Consider the following 22,220-nt stretch of genomic DNA (forward strand, 5'->3'; position numbering starts at 1 on the left):
ACACAACAAAAAAATCGCTTATAAATTGATGGATAAAACCACTCGTTGAATGATGGATTTTTCTAGGTTAAAATCAAGTTCAAGTACAAGCGCTTCATAACGCGTCATTTCAATTGCTACGAAATCAAAATTTATTATTATTCTTTAAAGGATATACATTATCACGCAATACAAATAATTATAAATCGCGTTATAATTCGCATTTGATGGACGTTCTTACAAAATAACTCGTGTATACTTTATAATTTTTATATATATTCTTTCATAACATGTTTTATTATCGACAAAAATATTTTATTTTTTTCTCAAATAACTTTTCTTTTTTAAATTTATGTGGACCCGTTTATATCCAGAGCAACACCTCCATATCACGTCACCGCTTTCAATAGAATGTAATAAATATACAAGATTAGAAGATGATTCACGCATCACCGCATTTCCCTGATGTTCATATGGGAAAGAAAGAGGGAAGAAGAGATATAACTGGACGTTTAATGCACCTCATGGACCATTTCTCATGGCGACATCAGCGAATTACGAGATGCGAAAAAAATGGGACAGTATTTGATACTTTGCGACTTTCTTTTTGTTTCTTCCTTCCTATTGTTAGATATATTTTGCTATACGTTCACAGTAAAAATAATATTCCTTTTTAATTCTCAAATATCTTCTCTAAAAAAATTTCTGCTATTGTATATATATGTATATATTTTGTATTCTTGTTACTTTTTTTATTAAATAAATTACGATATATATATATATATACACACACACACACACATATATATATATATATATATATAATAATTACAATGCATGTAATATCGCTGATAATAGAACTTATGTTTTTCTTTTAAATGTGCCAAAATTGTTCAACGGGATATATATTTTTAGAAAGAAGATTCTTATATATATTTTATATTTATCGTTTAATTAAATTTGATCATTGATACGTATCTACGTTTTATACGTTTATTTTTAACGTATATAAGAGTCAAATAATACATACGATATTTCATATATATCTTCTCTGTTTCGCTAGATTGACTGTTAGCCGCGCAGAGCAAGAATGAAAGATCCAAATGCGAAACATTTGTTAGACTTTTAGCAGTTAGACTTTCGCAGCCCGTTCGCTACATTAAATTATTCAATTTCATTGAATCATTCTCTTTTTCGACGTTCCTTTTAACGATGACTCCACGTTCGGAACATATATACTCGTGGGGCAGTAATACCGGATATCATTCGGAAATGATATCCGGTTTCGACACGTATTATGCGTGAAACGCATGATACACTCTTTTTTCTTTTTTGCTTTTAGATAATTAGATAGAAATATTCTATAAGAAGGCGTCATGTCATTCACGACACCGAGACATGCATTAACAGTGCTGTTATTGTCACGACACGACGACAGTATACATATCTTTTATCTACTTCGCGCTTTGCGCTTTCGTGTTGACGGTTTAATTTAATTAAGCTCTTCGAGCGACCGACTTTCTTATTTTATCTTCAATCTAGCAACTTCACCATCAGTTTTAACGCCTGATGAGGCGGCGCCGGTCTGATGGACTTGTCCAATTCCGCATACGAGATTTCTGCCTCCACCTTGAAACCGTGCTTCAGACAGACCTTCTGTGAAAATGCACCGGTCGCGTCGGCCTTACACACCTGCAATGATATAATAGACCAAATTAATTCTTATTTTCTTTATTAATTTCTATTTTGAATAAAATTAAGATCTCTCTCTCTCTCTCTCTCTCTCTCTCTCTCTCTCTCTCTCTCTCAAGTCTTTTAAAGGAAATTGAACAAGTTCCTAAAATAAGTGGATTGAAGCAAGAAGATTACGTTCTCAATTACTTTACTAAACTACGATAAATTCTTTTCTCCTTTTAGCGTCAGCCTAATAATATGAATAAACAATCTAATGAATAAATCAATTTACCTCTTATTTTTCTAACTGATTAAAATTAAAAGAAACAAAAGTATTAATAATAATCATAATTAAATAGTGACTGTTAATCGACTTTACGGTAAATATCATCTACATATCAGTCATTTTGTTAGAATCAGATAGCCAAAATATATTTCTAGAATCAATGTTATTCGACAAATTAACATTTTAGCCACTAGATTCTGAAAGTTATTAATAATAAAAATAATGCATTTATTCGTTTACATTGATTTATTATTCATTATATTATTTATTCGTATTATTTATTAATGATATTTTATAATTTACTTATGATATTTAATTTATTCATTATATTAATCTGATCCTTTGCTGTGGGAGGGGAAGAGCGAGGGTGCAAGAAATACCTTTCAGAAAAGTAACGAATGATGGATTGCAATTATACCTCATGAAGAAGTTAACGAAAAATCATCCCATGCATATTAACCGAAGAGCATGCTGAAACAAAAGGAAAGTGTGTGCTGTGTACGCAAACCAATTACGTCAACGCAACGATCTTAAATTAATAAAATGAAAATAAAAAATACGGAAAGCTCTCTTTATAACATGTAAAATCAATAAAATAACTGCATAAATATTATATTGCCGCTTTAATAAAAAAAAAACATTTTTTGCGAACTTCGTAAATGTCGTACAAAATTACATTGATTTTCTTCCTCTGCAAAAAGAATTGATGAATAATTTCTATCCGTGATATTTTACAGTATACAGAACAAATAAAATTTCACAATTAAAATAGATCAATTTATGATTAAGTTGAAATTAAGAAGAGATAGAATTATATATAGATTCATAATTAAAATTTCATAGACAAATAAATTCAAATAGATAAATTAAATATAAAAGATAAATGAAAGGATAAATAAATTATAAATAAGTGAAAATCAAGTTAATTTACCTTGAAATTGGTATTTTGGGCGGTTTTCAAGCTATCGGCCATGAGAATATTGGCCAAACCTTTGCCGCGGTGATCCGCGTCAACGCTGAGAATCCGACACTCGAATAGCTCATCCACATCATACTTGGCGAACAAATCAACCTTGTCGTTCAACTTATAGAGTAATCTGAAGATCGTCTTGAACTTTTCGTCATCCAACTCGTCGAGACGCCGCTCTGCTTCCTCGCGCTCACCTTTCTTCAGAATACCATTTAGTGCCATTCCCGCTATCTGATAAAAATAAATTATAAATTAATTCAATGATTCTTCGTTATGTTAAAACCAGATATTGCAACCTTCAGAAATAAAAAAGTAAATAGAAATAAAACTAAAAGATTTTAATTATATTATCGTTATAAGAAAAACTAGTTATGGGAATAAACAGAGAAAGTTATAAATTTAAAAAATATTAAATTAATCAGAAAATTCTTTCCATTTTTTAAATGTATTGCGAATTAATAATTTCTATACAAATAAAAATATAAATGATGAATTTCCTGTAGGAAGAAAATGGTTAATAGAGTATTTAAAAATAAAAAAATTTATTATCATCACTTATTTTAATTTTAAATAATTATCACTAATAATGTAAAAAATATTGAATTGTTAAAATATTTAAAAATATAAGTAAATAAATAAATAAAAACAAAAAAATTTGAAACAAGTTAATTCTTCTTTCGAAGTAACAATGAAGCAATTATTATATGTATTTCATGAGGGGGGGGAGGGGAGGAAGTCGCTCACCGCTCCCTTCTTATTCACTAGCATCCTGGAGTAACCCTGCTTCAAGGTGAAAAGGCAGTGTCGCTCAAGTTCGCGCTGAGATTCCCCCCTCGCGCAAAGCCCTACGGCGTTGTTGAGCGGCTCATCGGCAAAGAAGTTCCATCTCAAATGGTGGATCGCCTCCTCGTAGCGATCTTCCGGTACATCCACGACCGTGAGACAATCCTCGCTAGAAGACGACGACATGTTTCGGGTGAGCGAATTTTATGCCGCGCACTGAAAGCAATTTCCACACGCGCATCTCCTCGTGAAGAAGGGTGGTCACCACCTCTCGTGTGAGAAAACTGCCTCCCTTCCTCCCGTACAATATTGATCGACCTAGTTCACTGGCGAGTACACTGGGTCAGTTGTACACGTCGATTGTGCCACGTTAATTGGGAAATAAAATAATTTTACGAGATTAATCAAAATTACATTAAAATGACCTAATTAGTCTAATCAGGTACAATCTGTAAACAAAATTTTATTAAATTAATTTATATTCTTTTTTTAAAAGAGTTATCACTATCTACCATGTCGAGATTGTAAACATAAAAGTTGTTTGCGCGCAATGTCTATATCATCAAATTCCAGTCAAAATTATATCAATTTCAATTCCACTTAAGAAGTAAATTCGTTTGAGCGAATCGTAATTTGAAAATTTTGAAATAAATTTTATTGAATAAATTAAATGTATATGATCAAGATTTGCATTTCAATGATTCGGCGTCTTCTTCTACTTTAAATATCTCGTGTTCACATTTCTGTGAAAATTTGAAAAGAACAGAATAAGAACGACAAAGCAGAGATTGAGGTAATTAATAATTAAAAGATAGTACAAAATATATATACATATACATATATTTATTTATCGGATTGTACAATTCCTCGCATCATAAAAGCCAGAAATGATACGAATGATGATGGAATGATTTGCGATATATGGAATTAAAATAGTAAACTCTCTTCGTTATTTAAAATTAAAATACTCAGAATACTTTTAACTGTAAGAAGTAATTGTGTTGATGTTGCATGCATATTACATAATTACATGCATGATACATAATTACTAATTTATACAAATTGCTGCCCAACAAATACTATAAAAATGTATCTTTCGAGAAATAAACAATATTAACAATGGCTTTTTTAAAGCGGAAAAGGGACCACCAACGACATTCTCTAAAATGTACAAACGAGACTGCCGTGGTTTCGATGTAATTTATGGATGTTCTTTCTATTTAGATATTAACATCTTAATTTATAATGTATTATTTACAGTATTTAAAACAGCACATCATCATCGCTCTCATCAAGCAGATTTGCAGCGTCAGAATATTGTCCAGTTGCAATCATTTCTGCTCTTTCTATTTCAGCCTATAACAGCGGAAAAGAAAATTCAGAGATTTAGTTACTACATAAACCATTAAAAAAGCACATAAATAATGGAACATATTCTTAGGATAATAATAAGTAGAAAAAATATTAATAGCATTAATAAAATAAATTATCTAAACGTACTTTTGCCTTGGCAATCTTCTTTTTATCCTGAATCTTCTTCAGCCGATAAAACTCCTCTCTTTCGAGCTCATCAAGCTCTGAAATAATATAGGCTAGCGTTCTCTCAATTCGTGGGATGATAACGTGCTCGATAGCATTGACACGTCGATTCGTGATCTTGATAACTTCGTCGAGAGTAACAAAACTCGTTTGCAGCGACGCCAGTTCTACGAGCAATTTCACTGCCCGCTGATAGTTCTTCTTCAGTTTGGCCAATTGTTGACCGCCTCTGGCCAGACCTGCTAATTCATAAGTGTCCGTTCCATCCTGATAGGACTCGAATATCGGTAGGTTCACACCGGCAACGTTGTCTTTCTTAGAACGGATCTTGATCTGTGCTTTTGTCACATTTTGCAGAACCACCTGATTGAAATCTCCCGTAGCAAATTTTGCTTCTGCCAACGAGAAGGCTGCCTCCTTCATCACTTCACCCATCAGAGTTTTGGTCTAAAAATAAGAAAAAGAACAATGCACAAATTAGATCATATACATATATAAATGTATGTGTATACATATATAAATAACAATACATAACAAGTTCAATATATAAAAATTCAATAATAATATATAAAAAGAAATAGATAAATTAAAACTAGAGTAAATAATATGATAAACAGTGGACAATAGAGATAATAAAATTAACAAAAATTAATCATACTTCTATGATTTTCCCTAGTATCATTCTGAAGCGCATTTGCAGTGCGTCTGCCTTTTTCTTCAACAATCCATGTCCCTTTTGTGCTCCTTGTAAGCGAAACTTCATCAACATTTGGGCCCTAAGTACACAAACTTTAATAAGTGCATAGTCTATGATAAATAAATAAGAATAATAAAATGTTATAAGTTCTTAAAACATACTAGTATCTTCATTTTCCAAATTGTTAAAGTATACTAATCTTGTATAGGTACTTAAAATACATATTACCGTTCATAAATTTTGTATTACGTCATTAAATATACAAATTCGCAAATTAAATTTCTTGACAAACAATTGACATTTTTGCTGCAAAGCAGGGAAAATAAGAAAATAAAGAACTTCGCTCTCTCTTACACAAACATCGATCTCGACGAAATATCCCTTAAAATGTATCGTGTAACAAACACTTGCAAACAGAAATTTGCAAATTAATATTCTTCACGAAAATTAAGACGTTCTGGTAAAGTAAAACAGAGTCAGAATCCTTAAATAAACATTCACGTTCCTTTAACAGTTGAAGGCTGGGGTTACACCCAGTGGTGCAGTATGTTTTAAAACGGAATTCTGCTCGAAAATAATGACGACGCATGATATACGAATGAAATCGTCGAGATTTTGTAAAAATTAATATGTTAAAACAAGTAACTTACCCCCGAGAGGGGAAAATCGGTAGTCTGTCTCTGCCTGACATTCTCGATCACTGTGCATCAGCAGACAGGAACGGGATTGATCAGCTGACTTGAGCTGACACGAGAGACCGGAAGTCTAGCCAGTTGCGTTCTCAACGGCGCGCGATTTTAAAAACGTACACGTATGTGCAGACCAATGCGGTTGCTAAAAACAAATACAAAATAAAAATTGACATATTCTTTATAGTTAATTTAACATATACCTTTATTTGATATAATGTACATTTTGATACGCTCATATAAAATCAAACGTAAATATAATTGGAATAAAAAATACATAAAGTGATAATCAAATGTAACGTAGAAGTCTCGTATTTTTGGTCAAAATAAAATCTCTGTAATATTATCATTGAATATTATCATGATACTTGGCAGACAATTTAACTTAAATGTTGGAGAAAAAGATTTCTATTGATTATTGAAGAATTTTTATCTTTCAGCAGATGTTTTATTAAAACATGAAATTGATCAACCGGTCTATACTGTCTGTAGGAATAATTTTATGTAAGTTAAAAAATAACGCATTAGCTATAATAAATATGTATATGTACTGGTTTCCATTGTTAATTGAAAATTTATAATTTACGACACGTTACATACATACACTATAGATTTTCAGCGAATACCGACATTACCGACAGTGAATATCAAAACTGAGGGACGTAAACAAACTAGTAAGGTTAGAATATCGAATAACTGAAAATTTAGCAGAGAACATAAAAACAGCTCTGCTAAATAAAGAGAAATTAGAAGCTGAGTTATCTAAAGTTTCAGATGGAAAAAATTAATATCGAAAGTTGTATTTTTTTTTTTTTAATGAATAAAGGAATGTAAGTGAAGGTTAGTTGGTTCAACTAATTATAATGTAAGTTTTGAAAATGAATTGGCTAAATATCTTGATGATATAGCAGAGATTGACAAAAAAACTGTGCAAAAAAGTTTTAATAGATCTGGTTAGGGAAGCACTAGAAAAGGATATAGAACTGTCAAAAAATATTGCATTAATATTGTGACGTTTCAGGTGCAGAGTTAATTGGAGCTGAGGATGTGGATTGGGATAAAATATTGCCTGCAGAAACGATTGATGAAGAACGTGAACAGAAATGCAATTGCCGTAATTTAAATAATGCAGAAACTTGTTACATACTTAATAAAATTCCAAATAGTAACAAATGATGGAAAACGTAATTGTAGATCTGTCGCACTGGAACCAAAGTGTAGATTTTAAGTTAGCAAAAGAAGATGGAATAATTGGAATACTTCACAAAGCAACCCAAGGGCTAAAATATATAGATCCAATTTATGCAGAAAGAAGAAAAGCCGCTGAAGAAGAGAATTTGATGTGGGGTGCGTATCATTTTGGAATAGGAGAAGACGGCAAAGACCAAGCTGAACATTTTCTGAAAACAGTCGGAAATGTTTCTCAAGTAATGCTAGTCCTTGATATTGAAGAGAACCGAAATAGGAAAAATATAACGCCGGAACAAGCGGAAGAGTTTGTTAATCGAGTTCATGAGGCAACTGGGCGTTTTCCACTGATCTATGGAAGTCCTTATTTTCTCAAGGATTTCGCTACACCGATTTTAACAAAATGTCTATTGTGGGTGGTAAAATGGGATGTAAGACCAATGTTACCAAGAGGATGGAAAAAATGGGTTCTATGGCAATACACTAATGGTCAATTAGGACCTGAACCACATTCTGTGAAAGGGATTGGCCCATGTGATCGAAGTAAATTCAACGGAACACTAGAAGAGTTAAAGGATTTTTGGATATCAAAATGTTACTGAAATCATTCAAACAATTATTCCACAAACCACCAAAATCATAAAGTTTAGCATGGGATATCTTTAATATTTTGGATCAAAATGTAAAATAAAAACCTGAAGATCTAAGCAGGCAATTTAAAGTTACCAAAGGGCTGAGACAAGGGTGTGCATCACCAACATTATTACCTGCAGATGTAAGTTTTTCGAATACGTGAAAATATGTTTATGAAATCATAATTTTTACATTTGTAATCTCCTCTATGTTATTTATTATTTATAATATAGATACGAAGTCTGACTGATTTTGCTTGGGGAAATGTGTCTCATAAATCTTTACAATGATTCTTTATAGTAGAAATCGATCTTGAATCTTGAATGATTCTTTATGATGTCTGTGATTGTAAGCACATATCTCGCGCGAATTATCTTATCTGATTATATATACTGGATAAATTGTATTACAATTATAAACAATTTATTTAACATTTTTCCAATATATGCGACATTCTTGCACAAAAATAAATTTAATTTTTTTGGAAATGCAGCACATTATGTTATCATGATCGTGATGTTAGGTAGACTGATGACAACAATATTTTGGTTAGGTATTTAGAGTAAAAATAACTTCCGAAAAGGCAGAAAACACATTTATAAAAATGCAGAACACTACATAAAAAAAATTAGGTTATACATTATTCAGTATTTTTCATATATTATCAATCTTTCAATTTTTATGAAATTCTGTAAAGTAACTGAATTGTCTAAAATTACTTAAAATCACCAGTGTAACTTAATGTTATAATTCAAACAATATTATAATTCTGTGTACCCATTTCCATATATCTTTAATATTATTTATGTACATAAAATCACAATGCGGTTCAGTATAATACAATCTGCCCAGGTTTCAAAACCTGTCTTACATTCATATTAATCCTAGCTTCGGTGATGTAAGTTCGTGCTTTGCGCCAATCGTCCAGATTGTACGCGGGACCTTCACCATTACCTTCACAATTGTCGTCCCAGGGTGCTTTGGACGCTGGTAAAATCCGCGGCACTCCGTGATATCTCAGACGGGAGCTTCCCGACAATATCACTACGTCACCACTCCGCAGAAAAATAGCGTTAGCCGGATCTTCCTGTCTAAGACCACCAATCAAAAATACCGCTGTCTGTCCGAAACTTATGGAGAAAAGTGGCGCTGTAACGTTCATTTCCGAATGATCCGTATGCCCCGCTAAAGTTGAGTTCATCCGATAGTAATTCACAATCGCAGCTTCCGCTTTGAAATCCGAGAAACCTGATGCTTTTGCCAAAACGGACGTTAGGCCGGATAATTCCGTCGGCATGTCGCTTTTCGAGTTTTCCGAGTATAATTTTGTGTCCCAATTGTGATGATATCCCAGTGTCGCCCATCGCAGCTTGGGTAGGAGAGTTTTAGCCCTGTCCTTCCTATGTACAACAAATAAAAACCAACAAAATCTTAATATAGATATCAATACAGATTTTCATTAGACAGCTATATTGAATTATTACAAAAATATTCACTAAAAATATTAATCTTCAAATTTAAGTTTTCTACCATAAAAGTTACATCACTACTAATTTGACAATCATTCCTTACTGAAAACATATGTCCCACCACGTTTCGTTATCTAAAACGTTATGAGCATCTATATTTAACTTGTATGGCTCCTTAGAGTAATCTTTCAGACATTTCGTGGTCCAGTATCGTTGGCCATCAGGTGTAAATGGATTCTGGATAAAGATGAATCCTAAAAGTAAAGATATAAGTAAGTCAGACAAGTAAAGATAAGCAGGTATATAGAATCAAGTATATTAATTACTATACAATCTCTTATGAAATGGTGTTATTACTAGTTAAAAAAGTAATATTGTATAAACAAAGTTTAATCAAGCATTGATGTAACATGAAAACAATATTATTGACGATATTGTTATTTAAAAATGAGTTTAATTATTATTTTATAAAAAATTTGCTCACCAGGAATGGCCAATAACTCGTAAATGCTCCATTTCCTCACCGAATTGAGGCCGAAATTGTTCTCGGTCCATTCGCCTGTTACGCGCGCCTGGATCTTTCTAACCTAAAAACAACATTCGCGATTAACTCTCGAAATAGGATATACGAATCGCGATATCACGTACCCCGACGCGATCTGGACTTTCGAGATCGATCACGTTGCCGAGATCGGGTGTGGGATTTCGGCTTTTGTAGTATTTGAAACTGTCCCGAAACATTTCTCCTCGATCGTGCGGGCCGCCATGTTTCCTTCGCACTTTGCTAGAGCTATAGCGCCAGCGGCCAAATGCGAGATGACTCAGATGACGTCTGCGGGCGCTTTCTTTCGTCGAATTTCGAAATACGATTCTAAACACGCGGGGTTGAAATCGCGCTCAAATCATGCCAAAAAAGTCGGAAAGAAATATATATATAGAAGTTATGCGGGCAACGTGACATTTTATAATCACATTTTATGTAACTGGGTCCAGAAACTATATATCTGTACATCCTATACAGCCATATAAGGATTATACAGAAAATGGGTATATAGGATTTAATACGAAAACAAAAACAAACAAAATAGGTATAAAGATCGAATATTGAAGAGACGTGTTGGATATAAAACTTAATTTTATAAAGTCTGGAAAAATTTTGATTGTCGCGTTTGCGCGGTAAATAATTCGATTCTTAGACCATGCGTGTTGGAGCGTATCGACAGTATACGCTCGCGGATATACTGTCTGACTAAGAGCGGAAAAACGTGCCCGAACCGGGTGGACACGTAAACTATGCGCCACCCACTATTATTACTCAATATACTTTGCATATCTTCATCAAGCGCGAGATTACATCGGGAAAGCGTGCCGTTTTTTCTCACATTGTGTACCCGAGGTATTCGGAGGCCTTAGAGTTAACATCTGGAAGCATCGAGTTTCGAAAGTTTCCTTAAAATCTGAAAATAACGAAGAAAAATAATAAATTATATCATATAGAGTTACACAATAATATAATTTATTTATATTATACTTATTTCCAAAAATAAATAAACAAAAAATAATTCCCAAACTTTTTGTCTCGTCCACATTAAATATTGGTCAAATAAAAAAAGATTTATATTTTTTAAGATCAATACTTTCAAAAGATTTATGTCAATTTATTGTTATTTCTAATGTAATTTGTAATATATAATGTTTGATTTACGCAAATGAAAATCAAGGACTATTAAACAGAACTGTCAAGCAATTAATGGGAAGTTATATTCCAAATTATGCGAGCTTTGTTTGTAAAAAAAAAAAAATCGACTCATTCCTACGATCGCACGAATTACTCTTTATGAATGAGTAAATTAATCGTCGCCCAAGTTAATCGGAGTTTGATCCAAGTCATGTTAAATCCGCCACTTGTTTGCGCGACGCGTGCAATAATCGTTTGTGACTAATTTTAGCGTGCGATTTTTCACATAATGCGGCATTGCCGAGAAACGGCGTGATTTCATAGGATAGCTGCGAGCAGGGCAGGGCACCGCGTGCAGCAGCGCCTCTCAAGGCTTTTCGAAAGCCTCTATACCGCGAGTAAATTAATAGACGCGGCAGGCCGCGGTAATAATGATCGTCCATTACCGTCGCGCTTCTATTCGCCATAAATCTCGCCCACCCGCCTAACCTGACCACACGCTAAATCCGTTGTTCACCCGCACACCTGCGACGGTCGTCGCGTATCGATCGCTGTTCGATCGACCCAAATCATCGTCGCGTTCGAAAAAGAAGTCAACGCATAGCAAAAGTTATTATCAGTCGACGAAAAAAAAAAATTAACGATCGCGATACACGTAAAAATTATAGAACAAATTAGAGACCGCAGAAAAAGTTACTAATTAATAAAAACGTCATAAAAATCAGTTTTCGTACATTACACCATTTCTTTCGCGATGAAGTAATAAAATTATAGCTTTTTCATTTTTCAAAAAATTAGACTATCGTTTTTTTTGTTTGCCTATTTTCTATCTGTTTTATTTAACGCTTGCGTTCTGTCTGAAATTAAATATATTCTCTATGGAGCTAATTACATCTCCATTAATCGTGAACAACGAGGTTGACATCGCAACAGCTAGCGTCAAATGATTTCCAATTCTGCAAATTAGAACGTAAAGTTTATGTAAATATTTTTCACGCGGGGCTCTGTTTGTCTAGTCTTCGTCCAGGCGGCCGCGCCAGTAAAAAATCCTTCGCGCTGTCAGGAGACTGACGTTTTCTGGCAGAATTGAGGCGCTCTAGGAGTGCCTATAGAGAGGAGCGCGACACGCACGCGGATCGAATGTGCCGGCGTGACGCGGTAAGGGAGCGGTGCGCGTACTCTCCCTGACAGTTTCATGTCAACAAATGTCGCGGCCGAGGCGTCGCGCCCAGCCGAGTCGAGCAGAGCCAGCCTGCCTGCCTGCCTCTGCCAGCCAGCCAGCCAGAGCCAGCCCCGGCGAGATCCGCCGGCGCGTATTCGCGGAGTCGCGGCCGCGGCCAATCGCGGCGATGCGCGACGTCACCGCCGGCCAATCGGCGCGCGCCGCGGTGACGACGCGGGCTAAATATAGCCGGTATATATCTAGGCCGGTCGCGACCGCGAATTATCCACAGTCGCGCGCCGGCGGCCGACGGAGGAGGATAAGTGGATTATCGAACGGAGCGGATTTTAAGTGCGTGCGCAGTGCGCGAAGTGCGAACACACCGGGGCGCCGGACACCGGGACGTTTGGAAGGTAGGAATCCGATAGATGCGCCTTTCAAAATCGAAACGTCCGTTTAAACGCAATAAGTTTCGCGTCGAAACAAACCGACCGCGAGAAGGTAGCTGCGGAAGGAAGGAAGGGAGGAAGGAGGTGCTCTCGCGTCAAATTCGAAGCACGTGTTCGCCATAATAAACATGAGCTCCGTTCGCAATAAACACGGCTCGTACGGCTATTCTCGAGCCGCGTCCGAGATCGGCGGACAGATCGCTGAATTGTTTCGCGACTTTTGGCCAGGCGTGGATTTCGGTCGAGTGCGCCGCCGAGCGCGGCGTGAAGTGCGCAACGTACGGCGCGGCGTGACGTTGCGCACGCGAGATGATCGAAGTACGCGCGTTCGATAGCGTCGCGTGATCTGTACTATCTGTGCGATTTAATCGCTTTCTTTGGACTTTTCTTGACTTTCTGACATTATCGAAAGCGCCGGTCTTCTTAACTTCGCATAGAAATAAATAGATTATTTGATGTAATGTATTACTTTAACAAATTGTTTTATGTATATATATAAAAACAATAAACACATATTAATTACGATATATTATTGCCGAAGGATTGTTTTCGCAAGAAAGCAAATAAATAAAGATCGCGACGTTAAATACGACAGGCGGATGCACGCAGCAGTTTCAAATTGGGCGCGAGATATCGAGATCGCGTTCGATATATCGAGGGTATTACGTCACGGGGCCAAAGGGAGAGATTAGCGGCAGTACGCTTATGCCTTGACGTTTACATCCGATAAGGTTATTACGTGTCGGATTGACATAATGCCCATGCGCCTAAGGCTTTGTAGTCACGCGTGATCTCCCGCGACCGTCGCGCGATCGATTTCTTCCCACGGAGGATTTTTTTCCCGATACGCGGAGTTCGCGCGTATGCACGTGAGATTCAAATCGCGGCGCCGCTGCCGATACTCCGAAGTTAGACGTCAGACCGATCGCGAGCGCGATTTGGATTGATTTACGTGGGTTTTATAGCCACGGGCTCGCAATTGCTCAAGGTCGCGACGCCACGAAGTAGAACTTCGCTGCCATCGTAGTTGCAATGTTGCCACGAGAGCTCGCGGTGGAATACATATCGCGCGTTTAAACGCGCCTCATGTGCACTCGCTCCTATTCGTTGAAAACATTTTAAGAACAAGAGAGAAGGAGAATTTAAAACTCGCTTGTTCCAAAAGCATGTTTTAGAGCTCTCAACTTTTTTGTCCAGAGAGTCAAATTAAAATCTTCTGGGGAGGTATAATGACCGGGGGGCTAAGTTTTATTTTTGAAAATCATATGAAGACAAAAGATCTTTATTTTAAAATTCTTTAATTTTATAAAAATCCAACGTAGCGACAATTGAATCACAAAATCAAAGGCGCAACAATATATATAATGTCGTAATTTCTTGGTGGGTCAGATAAAATTTCAGGGGAACCCGCGGGCCATAAGTTGAGGACCCCTATTTTGGAGGCATTAATTCAAGCTATCTCTCTGCTAGTATTTCAAACATCTTATCTCACAATGTCATTCATTAATCATTACAATTGAAGAGTTATAACTGTTTCTCTTTCCGTCTTTCAATTTTGTTATTGGAGATTAACGATGAAGTGAATTTCTCGATTATCTCAGAGAATGATTTCTGCACTCGTTTTACGAAGAATATTATTATTTGATATTTCTAACAATTAGATTACGATTACTACATTTTAGAATTATTTCTACTGTATCTACATTCCTTGCCGCGTTTTATCTTTGTTTCATCTTTGCCCTATTTTATCTCTCATATTTATCTCTCAATGTCTCTGAACTTTCGAGCGAGTTTCTTTCCTCGAAACTGGTGTTCGCGAGAGAGAATAAAGTGGGACGAGGCACTCCGCGCATTGTGCGCCTCTCTCATGAATATGAATGCGCAATCGTTCGTGTCTAAGCGCGTGTCTTTGAAGTTGGCTATCTATTATCGCGTTTACGAGATACGGCGACTTGCAGCGCACGGACGAACGAGCGCGGGTTAGCAGCCGCCACGATTTGTGTGTAGTTAGCCCGGTATAAATTATTTCGGAATTTAGAACACGCGCCCGAAAATAATTTGTTTCCCAGAGAGCCGCCGACCTCTCGTTCGCGTGTTCCGTGTGACGTACCTTCGACATATCGACACCGCTCCTGACAAATCCCTCGATTTTGTAAACGTGGTTCTTCTTCCTCCGCGATTTTGTCAGTAAAACAGCGATAACAAAAGGATAAAATTAAAACGCGACGAATATTTAATCGGGCTAATCAATGCCATTCCTCGATCTTCTTTTTTTATCCAGAATCAAGCTGAAAGAGGTAAAGAAAGTAATAATTAATGAAACGTAATATTACCAATGTACAATATGCAATATAATAATTACAAGACAATTAATATTCATTATGAGGTACAAAAGTATATATTATTAATGTAGGACGGCACGCGCATGATTATTCCTTGAGAAAGAATTGCTCTTGATGTATACATCTATAAATAAGAAATTCTTATTCATCAAGAAATGATTATGAATCTATATTTTTGCAAACTGAAGTTGATAGTTGTAGGTAATAAAAACGATAAAATTTGATGAGTTGTAAAAATTAGACAGTTCAGTCTATAGACTGAACAGTTGCTGCATTTCCTATTTCTGAATTTCAAGTATGTATAATATATATATATATATATATATATATATATATATATATATATATATATATTATATGTATATGCACAGTGCATTGCACAAGCACAATATTTTCCTCAGAGCAATGCGATAACATTATTGCACATCTTCCTTTCTTTGAGATAAATGATAAATGAACCAGGTATGGGATGGGATGGGCGTGTCGTGTAAAAACTATCGTTACTAAATTATATAATGGATAACAGAGTGTTATTATACGTGCATACGATACTTGTGAGATTATCAGTTAAGATCGCGTGGGTGAGAGCGCTAAAAGAAAGGATTCTAAAAAGCGCTTTAAAAAAAGAACATTCAGTTAAAGAACTATTTTTTAAATATTATATATATATATATGTGTGTGTGTGTGTATGATGTGTGTGTATATTTTTTCTTTTTACATAAATTACAGAAAGTAGAAATCTAAACTAGGACAAGTAAATAGAAATTTATTTTAGGAAAACGATATAGATTTATATGATAATCTCGAGAATGCAAAAGGATGAGAGAAATTAATTATGTGTATATTAATTAAATTTTTCTTGAAAAATATTCTTAAGTTTGTAACACCGAAAGAAATTATTATAAAAATTAAGAAAGAGTTACAATTGATGAAAGTTAGCTAAATTTTCGCAGCGCATGTTTTTATCAGTCACACAAACAGTTTGGCATTAAATTGCACGTCTCCAATGTTTGCTTTCGCCGGCAAACTTCCTCCGGCGTTGATAACCTTTGCAGAATAATAATCTTATCTCGCGCATTTGCTATGCAAAGTTACGAAGGTAACCACCTCGATGCTATCTGCTCCATAATTATTGTTAGAAGGTTAAAGCCAACATGTGTGATGTGACAAACAAATTTCTTTAGTAATTTGAAGGAAATTCGAATTAATAATTATTTTTGAATTGAAATAAATATTGAAATGTTGCACGATCTTTTTTTTATATAGTTTCGGTATCATGTTACTTGCGAATGAATGCCAACTTGGCGCTGACTGTAATAATCGTATTGATGTTGTAAACTAGTTATTTCATAACGATATTAAATAAGATTATCAAATGATGAAACATCTTTGTCGCATTAAATATAAACAAAAGATCTAATATATCATAAATACAGTTTCACGTATAGATTAAATCTCGAATTAAATATATATGTATAATACGGAGTAATCTGAAATAATTCTTGAAGAATTACGAAGAATAATAATTAAGAGGAACAAAATGAATCCATTTGTCATTGGTCGAAAATTATCAATTTGCCGCCTTAAAAATTTTTATTTAACTAATTCCCAATTTATAACTCCGTCAAAGTCTCAAGTTCAACTTAGGTGTGAACGGTTTTTTTATATGCTTGCATTTTTCAAGCTTAATCGGCGCTATCTAAAATTAACAATCGCGATTGTACGACACAATCGTCGCTAAACATTTTTGGGCTGGGCGAATCGTCTGTTATTTAATAATACGTATCTGTTGCTCGAAAACGAGTAATCTGAGCATTAAAAAACGTTGTTGAATGGGGAAACCCTTTCATGTGGAATGTGCTCCTCGGAACAGGCGGGAAAAGTTTTTACGCCGTCTTATGCGAAGCGTGGATAATCATCGGGTAACTTAAATCACACGCTTCGCCTTCGCTAATGAATGGCTATTCTCTCTCGTACTCCGTAATTTTTGTCGCCTGAACAAGACGTTAGACATGCCATAAATGTGGATACGCGAATATCTGTTTATTCTAGAGCGAGTCCCTTACGAACAGCGTCATCGCAAACGAGTTGCGATAGACAGCTATTTTCAGGCATTGTAGTTAGATAGAATTATATTTTTTATTTTAATATCACATATAGAGACGGCGCGCGCGTGCATATATTAATATAATTTTATACAATACATATATATTTTAGAATTTTTTTGATTTAATAACTTGAATTAATTTCGAGAAATACGTATTATATAGGTAAAAACTTGCTCCAGTTTCTCTTTTTTATTTTGATTCAAGATTATTCGTGTTGTGATCTTTGATTTTGCAACAAAACCGGACTTACGTGAAATATATACGAAATAAATTGATTACGTATTTATCGTTAAGCGTCGCAAATAAGATCGGTATCGCTTAATGGCTTATACGAATAATTCCGCTCGATAATATCGCTATCGTAACAATATACGAATCGATATGTTTGCTTAACGCAGCGGAGCCGTTTTTATCTGTACACACGTAAGGTAAATCTCCCTTCCTCACCCGGTATCCTTTCTCGAAAGAGCCGTACTGTCATTTCTCTCTCCGCGTTGCGTTGTATATTTGCATTTTAAATTCAATCGCGAGACATTGACGCCCTTGAGCGGTAATGGACTCTTTCTTTCTCCCCTTACTCCCTTTCTGTCCTCTCCCCCCTCTCATCCCTGTCCGTATCTCATTTCCTCTCTCTTTCTCTACTCGCAAATCCACAGTTATATCATCTCTCAGCTTTGCTGTAAGCCGAGTAGCTCATCGTTGATAAATCGGTTGCCCCGTCTTTATTCTTCACTTTTTTTCTTAGTATGCGCTGCGCGACTGTAAATTTAGCTCTAACCCGCTTTTTAACGGCATGGCGCGAGCGATCGACACGCGGAAAAAAAATATACAGGACAGTTTGAGGGATTAAGAAATACGTGATGTTCGCAAATCTTTCGTGCCTTCCGTCTTTCGTTAATTTTTCGATAAATTTTCGGAAAATAAGTAAGTCGGAAAGAATTTATGTCTTTAGTGAAAAATCAGAAAATTCTGTTTTTAACAAAAATTTTGAGGAAGAGGAAAAAATTTTATATTATATTATCTTTTTTTTTAATGAAGTAAAAGTTTCTTATTATTTATTGTAATAAAAATTTTTATGTGCATTTTAAAAAAAGCGCGTGATTATAGATATCAAATTTAAATAGCATGTCTATCTCTCTATAATTTAAATAACCATATCTAACTTATAAAAATAGATATAACTTCGCGTATAATCTATACATAATACATGTAGATTATTTATTTAAAATTTAATTTTCTTATATATTTTACTTCAAATTTTCTCAACTTACCTTTATTTAAAATTCTGCAGCCTTGCTTTTTATTTGTTATTTATTTTTACTTTATCTCAATATTTGTTGAGAATCGTCGAGTTTAGTGTATAAACGCGATTGCATTTAACTAGAAATATAATTGCAAATTGGAAGTGCATTCCGATAGTTTTGCTATTATAACTAAGAATCTCATAGAGCCGTAAAAATGCTGTTAAGCTTTACGATTCTTTGAAAATCCATAAAATCTAGCTCTCCCGTGTTCCTTAGAGCTGAGTTATCTCACAAATTCGCGCCCGTATACCAGTTCCTTGTGAAGAGGGCGAAAGATGCGGGCTTGGGGAAGGCCTCGATCCCCATCATTAATCGTTCGTCTCCATTAAGGTTTTGTCTCTCACTTTCCTCGAAACGCCATGGCAGCGGCAAACGTTTTCTCGATCTGGAATCGTCGTCGATATATCAGGACCAGCAAGAGCGGTTCGCAATTGCGATTAATCATCTTGTAATTTGCAGAATGATCTTAACGGCGTACATAGCAGAAGCTCGATTATTCGAGTGTTATTTAACGAATGTTTGATTATTCTCGAGCGGTGTAAATTGCTCGATTATGTACGAATAACGATGTTCCATGAAGACATTAATGGAGCGTTTAGATAACGTTCCAATAATCAAGACTCTGCTATAAATCTGTGTTTAAAGCGATCAGAAAAAGAAACATCGAAGCGCAAAATGTGTTCCTCGTGTGTTGGCGGATTATTCGATTTGCCGCTCGAAAAACACCACGCCTGCATTCACCTGCGCCACTTTCCACCCACGCAATGTTCCCGAATCGCTTCATTTTCGCCTTTACGCATATAAGGGAGCCCGAGATCGTACCATGGCGACTGCCATTTTCTTTCAGCCCTTTTAAAAAAAATCCTTTACGTCATACGGTTGCGTGTTGAACCGTGCGAGTCTCGTCGAGTGAGTAAAATTTTAATAATATCTGCTCTCCTGTTTTATGCGCATCTTCGAGAAAGAATAAAATCCTATTTTTATCGCGCACTTAAAAAATTATATTCTCATTTGGACGTAAAAGTGCACAGTTTAAGACTTATATGATACTATTTATATCGCTATTAATTTTGACTACACAGAATATATATAAATGGATATACAAATCGATTATATAAATGATATTTATTTTATGATACACATTTAATAGATTAGCGATAAAACTGAAAAACGGGTGAAGGACGTCGTGCAAGAAATCAGTGAAAATCACTGAAAGCTTCTCGCTATAAAAAGATTTTACGAACGTGCGTGCACTCACAATGCCACTTGCCGCAGTGTAAACTCGTTTTAGTAATTTTCCTGGTGATCTTTCGGTCAGCTGAAGAGTTTACGTGTTCAAGCAAGGAAAGTGTCATTTTACACGATAATAATTTGCGATAGCGATACCGCGTTGCGAAAACGGATGTTAAAGGACTTAAATCATTTGCATATACAGTAATCTTGTCAAATTCGATACGGAAGAAATGTCAGGTATTTATATAACGGACGTCTGCATATTCAACTACGATATTCAGGCTATTCTGTCTTGGATAAGGTCAAAATAAAATTCTGCCGCGGATGATAGATCATCTAGAATGGGTTTATAGGCGAGACACGCGCGCGCCCGGTTATAAGGACGCAAGGACGCGCGCACGTATACACACAGGCGCGAGACGTGCGCAGGACGACGCGCGTGTACACATGTGTGTCGTTCGCGGACAGGAAGCATAAATTTTCGACGTGAACTCCAAACACAGTTGAGCGAGAGGACACAGCAACAATGTGCGTGCGTGCGTGCGTGCTACGTTTCCTACGTTCCTAGCTTCGTAAAAATAAAGGATCTGCGTGAGCCTGCGAGCCGATACGCGGTGAGCAAAGAAATAAAATTTCAATGTTTGTCGTTCGTAAAACTGACTTATTCTAAGTCTGGCTTTTTGACGATCTATAATTCACGACGGAGCTGTGTGCAGCTCGGAATATAGAAATACGTAGAGTATTAGAGTGTAAATTCATATGTCGCGAATTCTGTTATTAATTTTGCGATAAATTTTAGATTTAATGGACTTTAAAGATTTTGAAGACTTTGAACCCTCGGAGTAGCTTCCATCATTTTCATTTTCTTAAATAAACAGTCAAGCTATGGCGTAAAGTTAAAAACATTTAACTTTTAATTCTAATAATTCAGATTTAGAGTCTTTTTCTCATTTTTTTTCTTTTTGTTTGCAATACCTATATTCACAAATTGCTACTTGTAGGCATTTTACCGGACGAGACAAAAGTTAGTGGTTTTTCAAGGTAAACTCCTTGCTTATTAAAATTGAATTAAACACAATCTAAATTCACTAAGTGCAGAAATGCCACGGGTTTACGGGTGTCGCGTCACGGTTCGCGACGCCGCGCCGGTGAAAAGGACAGAAAAAGGACGGTAATTCGCCATAATTAAAGCGGTATAATTGGGATGGATAGCGTCGCGCCGCCGCGTCCCTCGTCTCGTGTCAGGCCTTTGTGTGTTTGCTCTCTACTCCTCTTCGTCCCATTTGGAGAGGCGGAGCGAAAATAATCCTGTCTTTTTTAAAGCGCAACATGAATTCCGTTTAATTGTACGCGTTGCTAATTTTTGCCGGCTTTTCGCACATCGTGTCGGACGTTAAAAAAAAAAAAAGACTGAAAAAATGTGATGCTCATTTTCTACTTTATAATCGTGTTTTCCGCTGGAAGATAAATTATATGATTTCCGAGGAAAAGTTAAATTAAATTTCCTGTTCGATTGTTAATTTCAACGTCGGTTCAACTTCAATGGAATCATAATTCAAAGTCTATTCCTTGCGCATTCGCGTGCGCTCCCGACGCGATGTCGCGAATCGAAAGGTCCCGCTTGCACGTGTTGCAATCGCGAATTTTCGAGCTGCGCGCGCGGCATATTCTGAAAAGAATCGCCTATCTCTCGAAACGGGATTCGTATTTTTAGAAAGTACTCTTTGCAGTATACCGGGTAAGAGTTCGCCTGTAATCCCCCGAGGGGAGAGACATTGACCTTTCGAACTCTTTTCTCTCGTTGAAATTCTTGCACGAGCATATTGTATATTGTTCTCTTCGACAGGCTCGTGCTTTATCACTTTTCCCAACCGCAAGATGAGAAACCACGCGCTTCTCTCTGCCACCTTACAATTAACGACAGAAGCCACAGATCTTCGACGATTATTACATCGCTATATTGATATATCTTGTTAAAAATATCTTTGCAATTAATTTGTTTATATAGGTTTGTCTTTACTTTATTTTTTATTTTCT

General features: G+C 35.8%; 5 protein-coding genes and 1 long non-coding RNA gene across 14 annotated transcripts in view; 2 read left to right on the forward strand and 4 right to left on the reverse strand.

Moving 5' to 3' along the window:
* Positions 1 to 107: 107 nt before the first annotated feature.
* Positions 108 to 3,878, reverse strand: LOC139819205 (arylalkylamine N-acetyltransferase 1). 3 transcript variants are annotated; one of them, XR_011733636.1, is made up of 4 exons: positions 3,654 to 3,878; positions 2,871 to 3,140; positions 2,320 to 2,410; positions 1,534 to 1,671 (listed from the first exon to the last, which is right to left on the reverse strand). XR_011733636.1 is itself a non-coding variant. In XM_071788410.1 (4 exons), exons 1-3 carry the CDS (start codon positions 3,876 to 3,878, stop codon positions 2,381 to 2,383), a joined length of 525 nt encoding a protein of 174 aa, XP_071644511.1. In that variant the 3' UTR covers positions 1,534 to 1,671; positions 2,358 to 2,380. The 3 variants fall into 3 exon arrangements, 2 of the variants coding, with proteins under 2 accessions (XP_071644504.1, XP_071644511.1); XM_071788410.1 differs by having other exon boundaries at positions 2,358 to 2,410; XM_071788403.1 differs by lacking the exon at positions 2,320 to 2,410 and having other exon boundaries at positions 108 to 1,671.
* The window catches only part of Atf3 (Activating transcription factor 3), a 34,478-nt gene continuing 16,052 nt past the window's right edge, over positions 3,795 to 22,220 (forward strand). For 2 of the 7 annotated variants that reach the window (XM_071788339.1, XM_071788375.1), the window contains exon 1: positions 13,017 to 13,160. The gene's annotated coding sequence lies outside the window, so the exon portion shown is untranslated. Of the gene's footprint in view, positions 3,886 to 7,080; positions 7,458 to 7,638; positions 8,581 to 13,016; positions 13,161 to 22,220 lie in introns of those variants that run through there. The other 5 variants (XM_071788363.1, XM_071788367.1, XM_071788359.1 and 2 more) reach the window with 5 other exon arrangements.
* Vha36-1 (V-type proton ATPase subunit Vha36-1) lies at positions 4,517 to 6,737 on the reverse strand. Its single transcript, XM_071788393.1, has 4 exons — positions 6,579 to 6,737; positions 5,890 to 6,007; positions 5,193 to 5,678; positions 4,517 to 5,048 (listed from the first exon to the last, which is right to left on the reverse strand). The coding sequence occupies exons 1-4, from the start codon at positions 6,617 to 6,619 to the stop codon at positions 4,956 to 4,958; spliced, it is 738 nt and encodes a 245-aa protein (XP_071644494.1). The 5' UTR covers positions 6,620 to 6,737; the 3' UTR covers positions 4,517 to 4,955.
* LOC139814374 (probable autolytic lysozyme) lies at positions 7,793 to 8,407 on the forward strand. The gene has a single exon (XM_071780629.1). The coding sequence runs from the start codon at positions 7,793 to 7,795 to the stop codon at positions 8,405 to 8,407; it is 615 nt and encodes a 204-aa protein (XP_071636730.1).
* Positions 9,213 to 11,351, reverse strand: Alkb (alpha-ketoglutarate-dependent dioxygenase AlkB). The gene is made up of 4 exons (XM_071788326.1): positions 10,556 to 11,351; positions 10,392 to 10,494; positions 10,011 to 10,161; positions 9,213 to 9,838 (listed from the first exon to the last, which is right to left on the reverse strand). Exons 1-4 carry the CDS (start codon positions 10,646 to 10,648, stop codon positions 9,268 to 9,270), a joined length of 918 nt encoding a protein of 305 aa, XP_071644427.1. The 5' UTR covers positions 10,649 to 11,351; the 3' UTR covers positions 9,213 to 9,267.
* The window catches only part of LOC139819336 (uncharacterized), a 30,820-nt gene continuing 22,010 nt past the window's right edge, over positions 13,411 to 22,220 (reverse strand). Inside the window, exons 3-4 of the long non-coding RNA XR_011733702.1 lie at positions 18,918 to 19,335; positions 13,411 to 15,484 (exon numbers count right to left, since the gene is read on the reverse strand). This is a non-coding gene — a long non-coding RNA (uncharacterized lncRNA). The remainder of the gene's footprint in view (positions 15,485 to 18,917; positions 19,336 to 22,220) is intronic.

Source organism: Temnothorax longispinosus, chromosome 1 (genome assembly GCF_030848805.1).
Source record: "Temnothorax longispinosus isolate EJ_2023e chromosome 1, Tlon_JGU_v1, whole genome shotgun sequence".
NCBI classification, from domain to species: Eukaryota; Metazoa; Arthropoda; class Insecta; order Hymenoptera; family Formicidae; genus Temnothorax; species Temnothorax longispinosus.

Bases quoted from the DNA above. Each gene is read 5' to 3' on its own strand.
- LOC139814374 (XM_071780629.1), top strand. From the start codon at position 7,793: ATGGAAAACGTAATTGTAGATCTGTCGCACTGGAACCAAAGTGTAGAT.
- Vha36-1 (XM_071788393.1), bottom strand. From the start codon at position 6,619: ATGTCAGGCAGAGACAGACTACCGATTTTCCCCTCTCGGGG. The intron at 6,008-6,578 runs GTAAGTTACTTG...TTGTGTACTTAG, and splicing joins CCGATTTTCCCCTCTCGGGG to GGCCCAAATGTTGATGAAGT. The intron at 5,049-5,192 runs GTACGTTTAGAT...CCGCTGTTATAG, and splicing joins AGAAGATTGCCAAGGCAAAA to GCTGAAATAGAAAGAGCAGA.
- Alkb (XM_071788326.1), bottom strand. From the start codon at position 10,648: ATGTTTCGGGACAGTTTCAAATACTACAAAAGCCGAAATCCCACACCC. The intron at 10,495-10,555 runs GTACGTGATATC...TGTTGTTTTTAG, and splicing joins AAAGTCCAGATCGCGTCGGG to GTTAGAAAGATCCAGGCGCG. The intron at 9,839-10,010 runs GTAAGGAATGAT...TGTTGTACATAG, and splicing joins TGGTGGGACATATGTTTTCA to GAAGGACAGGGCTAAAACTC.
- LOC139819205 (XM_071788403.1), bottom strand. From the start codon at position 3,878: ATGTCGTCGTCTTCTAGCGAGGATTGTCTCACGGTCGTGGATGTACCG. The intron at 3,141-3,653 runs GTGAGCGACTTC...TATTTTTATCAG, and splicing joins TAGTGAATAAGAAGGGAGCG to ATAGCGGGAATGGCACTAAA. The intron at 1,672-2,870 runs GTAAATTAACTT...ATATCATTGCAG, and splicing joins CCCAAAATACCAATTTCAAG to GTGTGTAAGGCCGACGCGAC.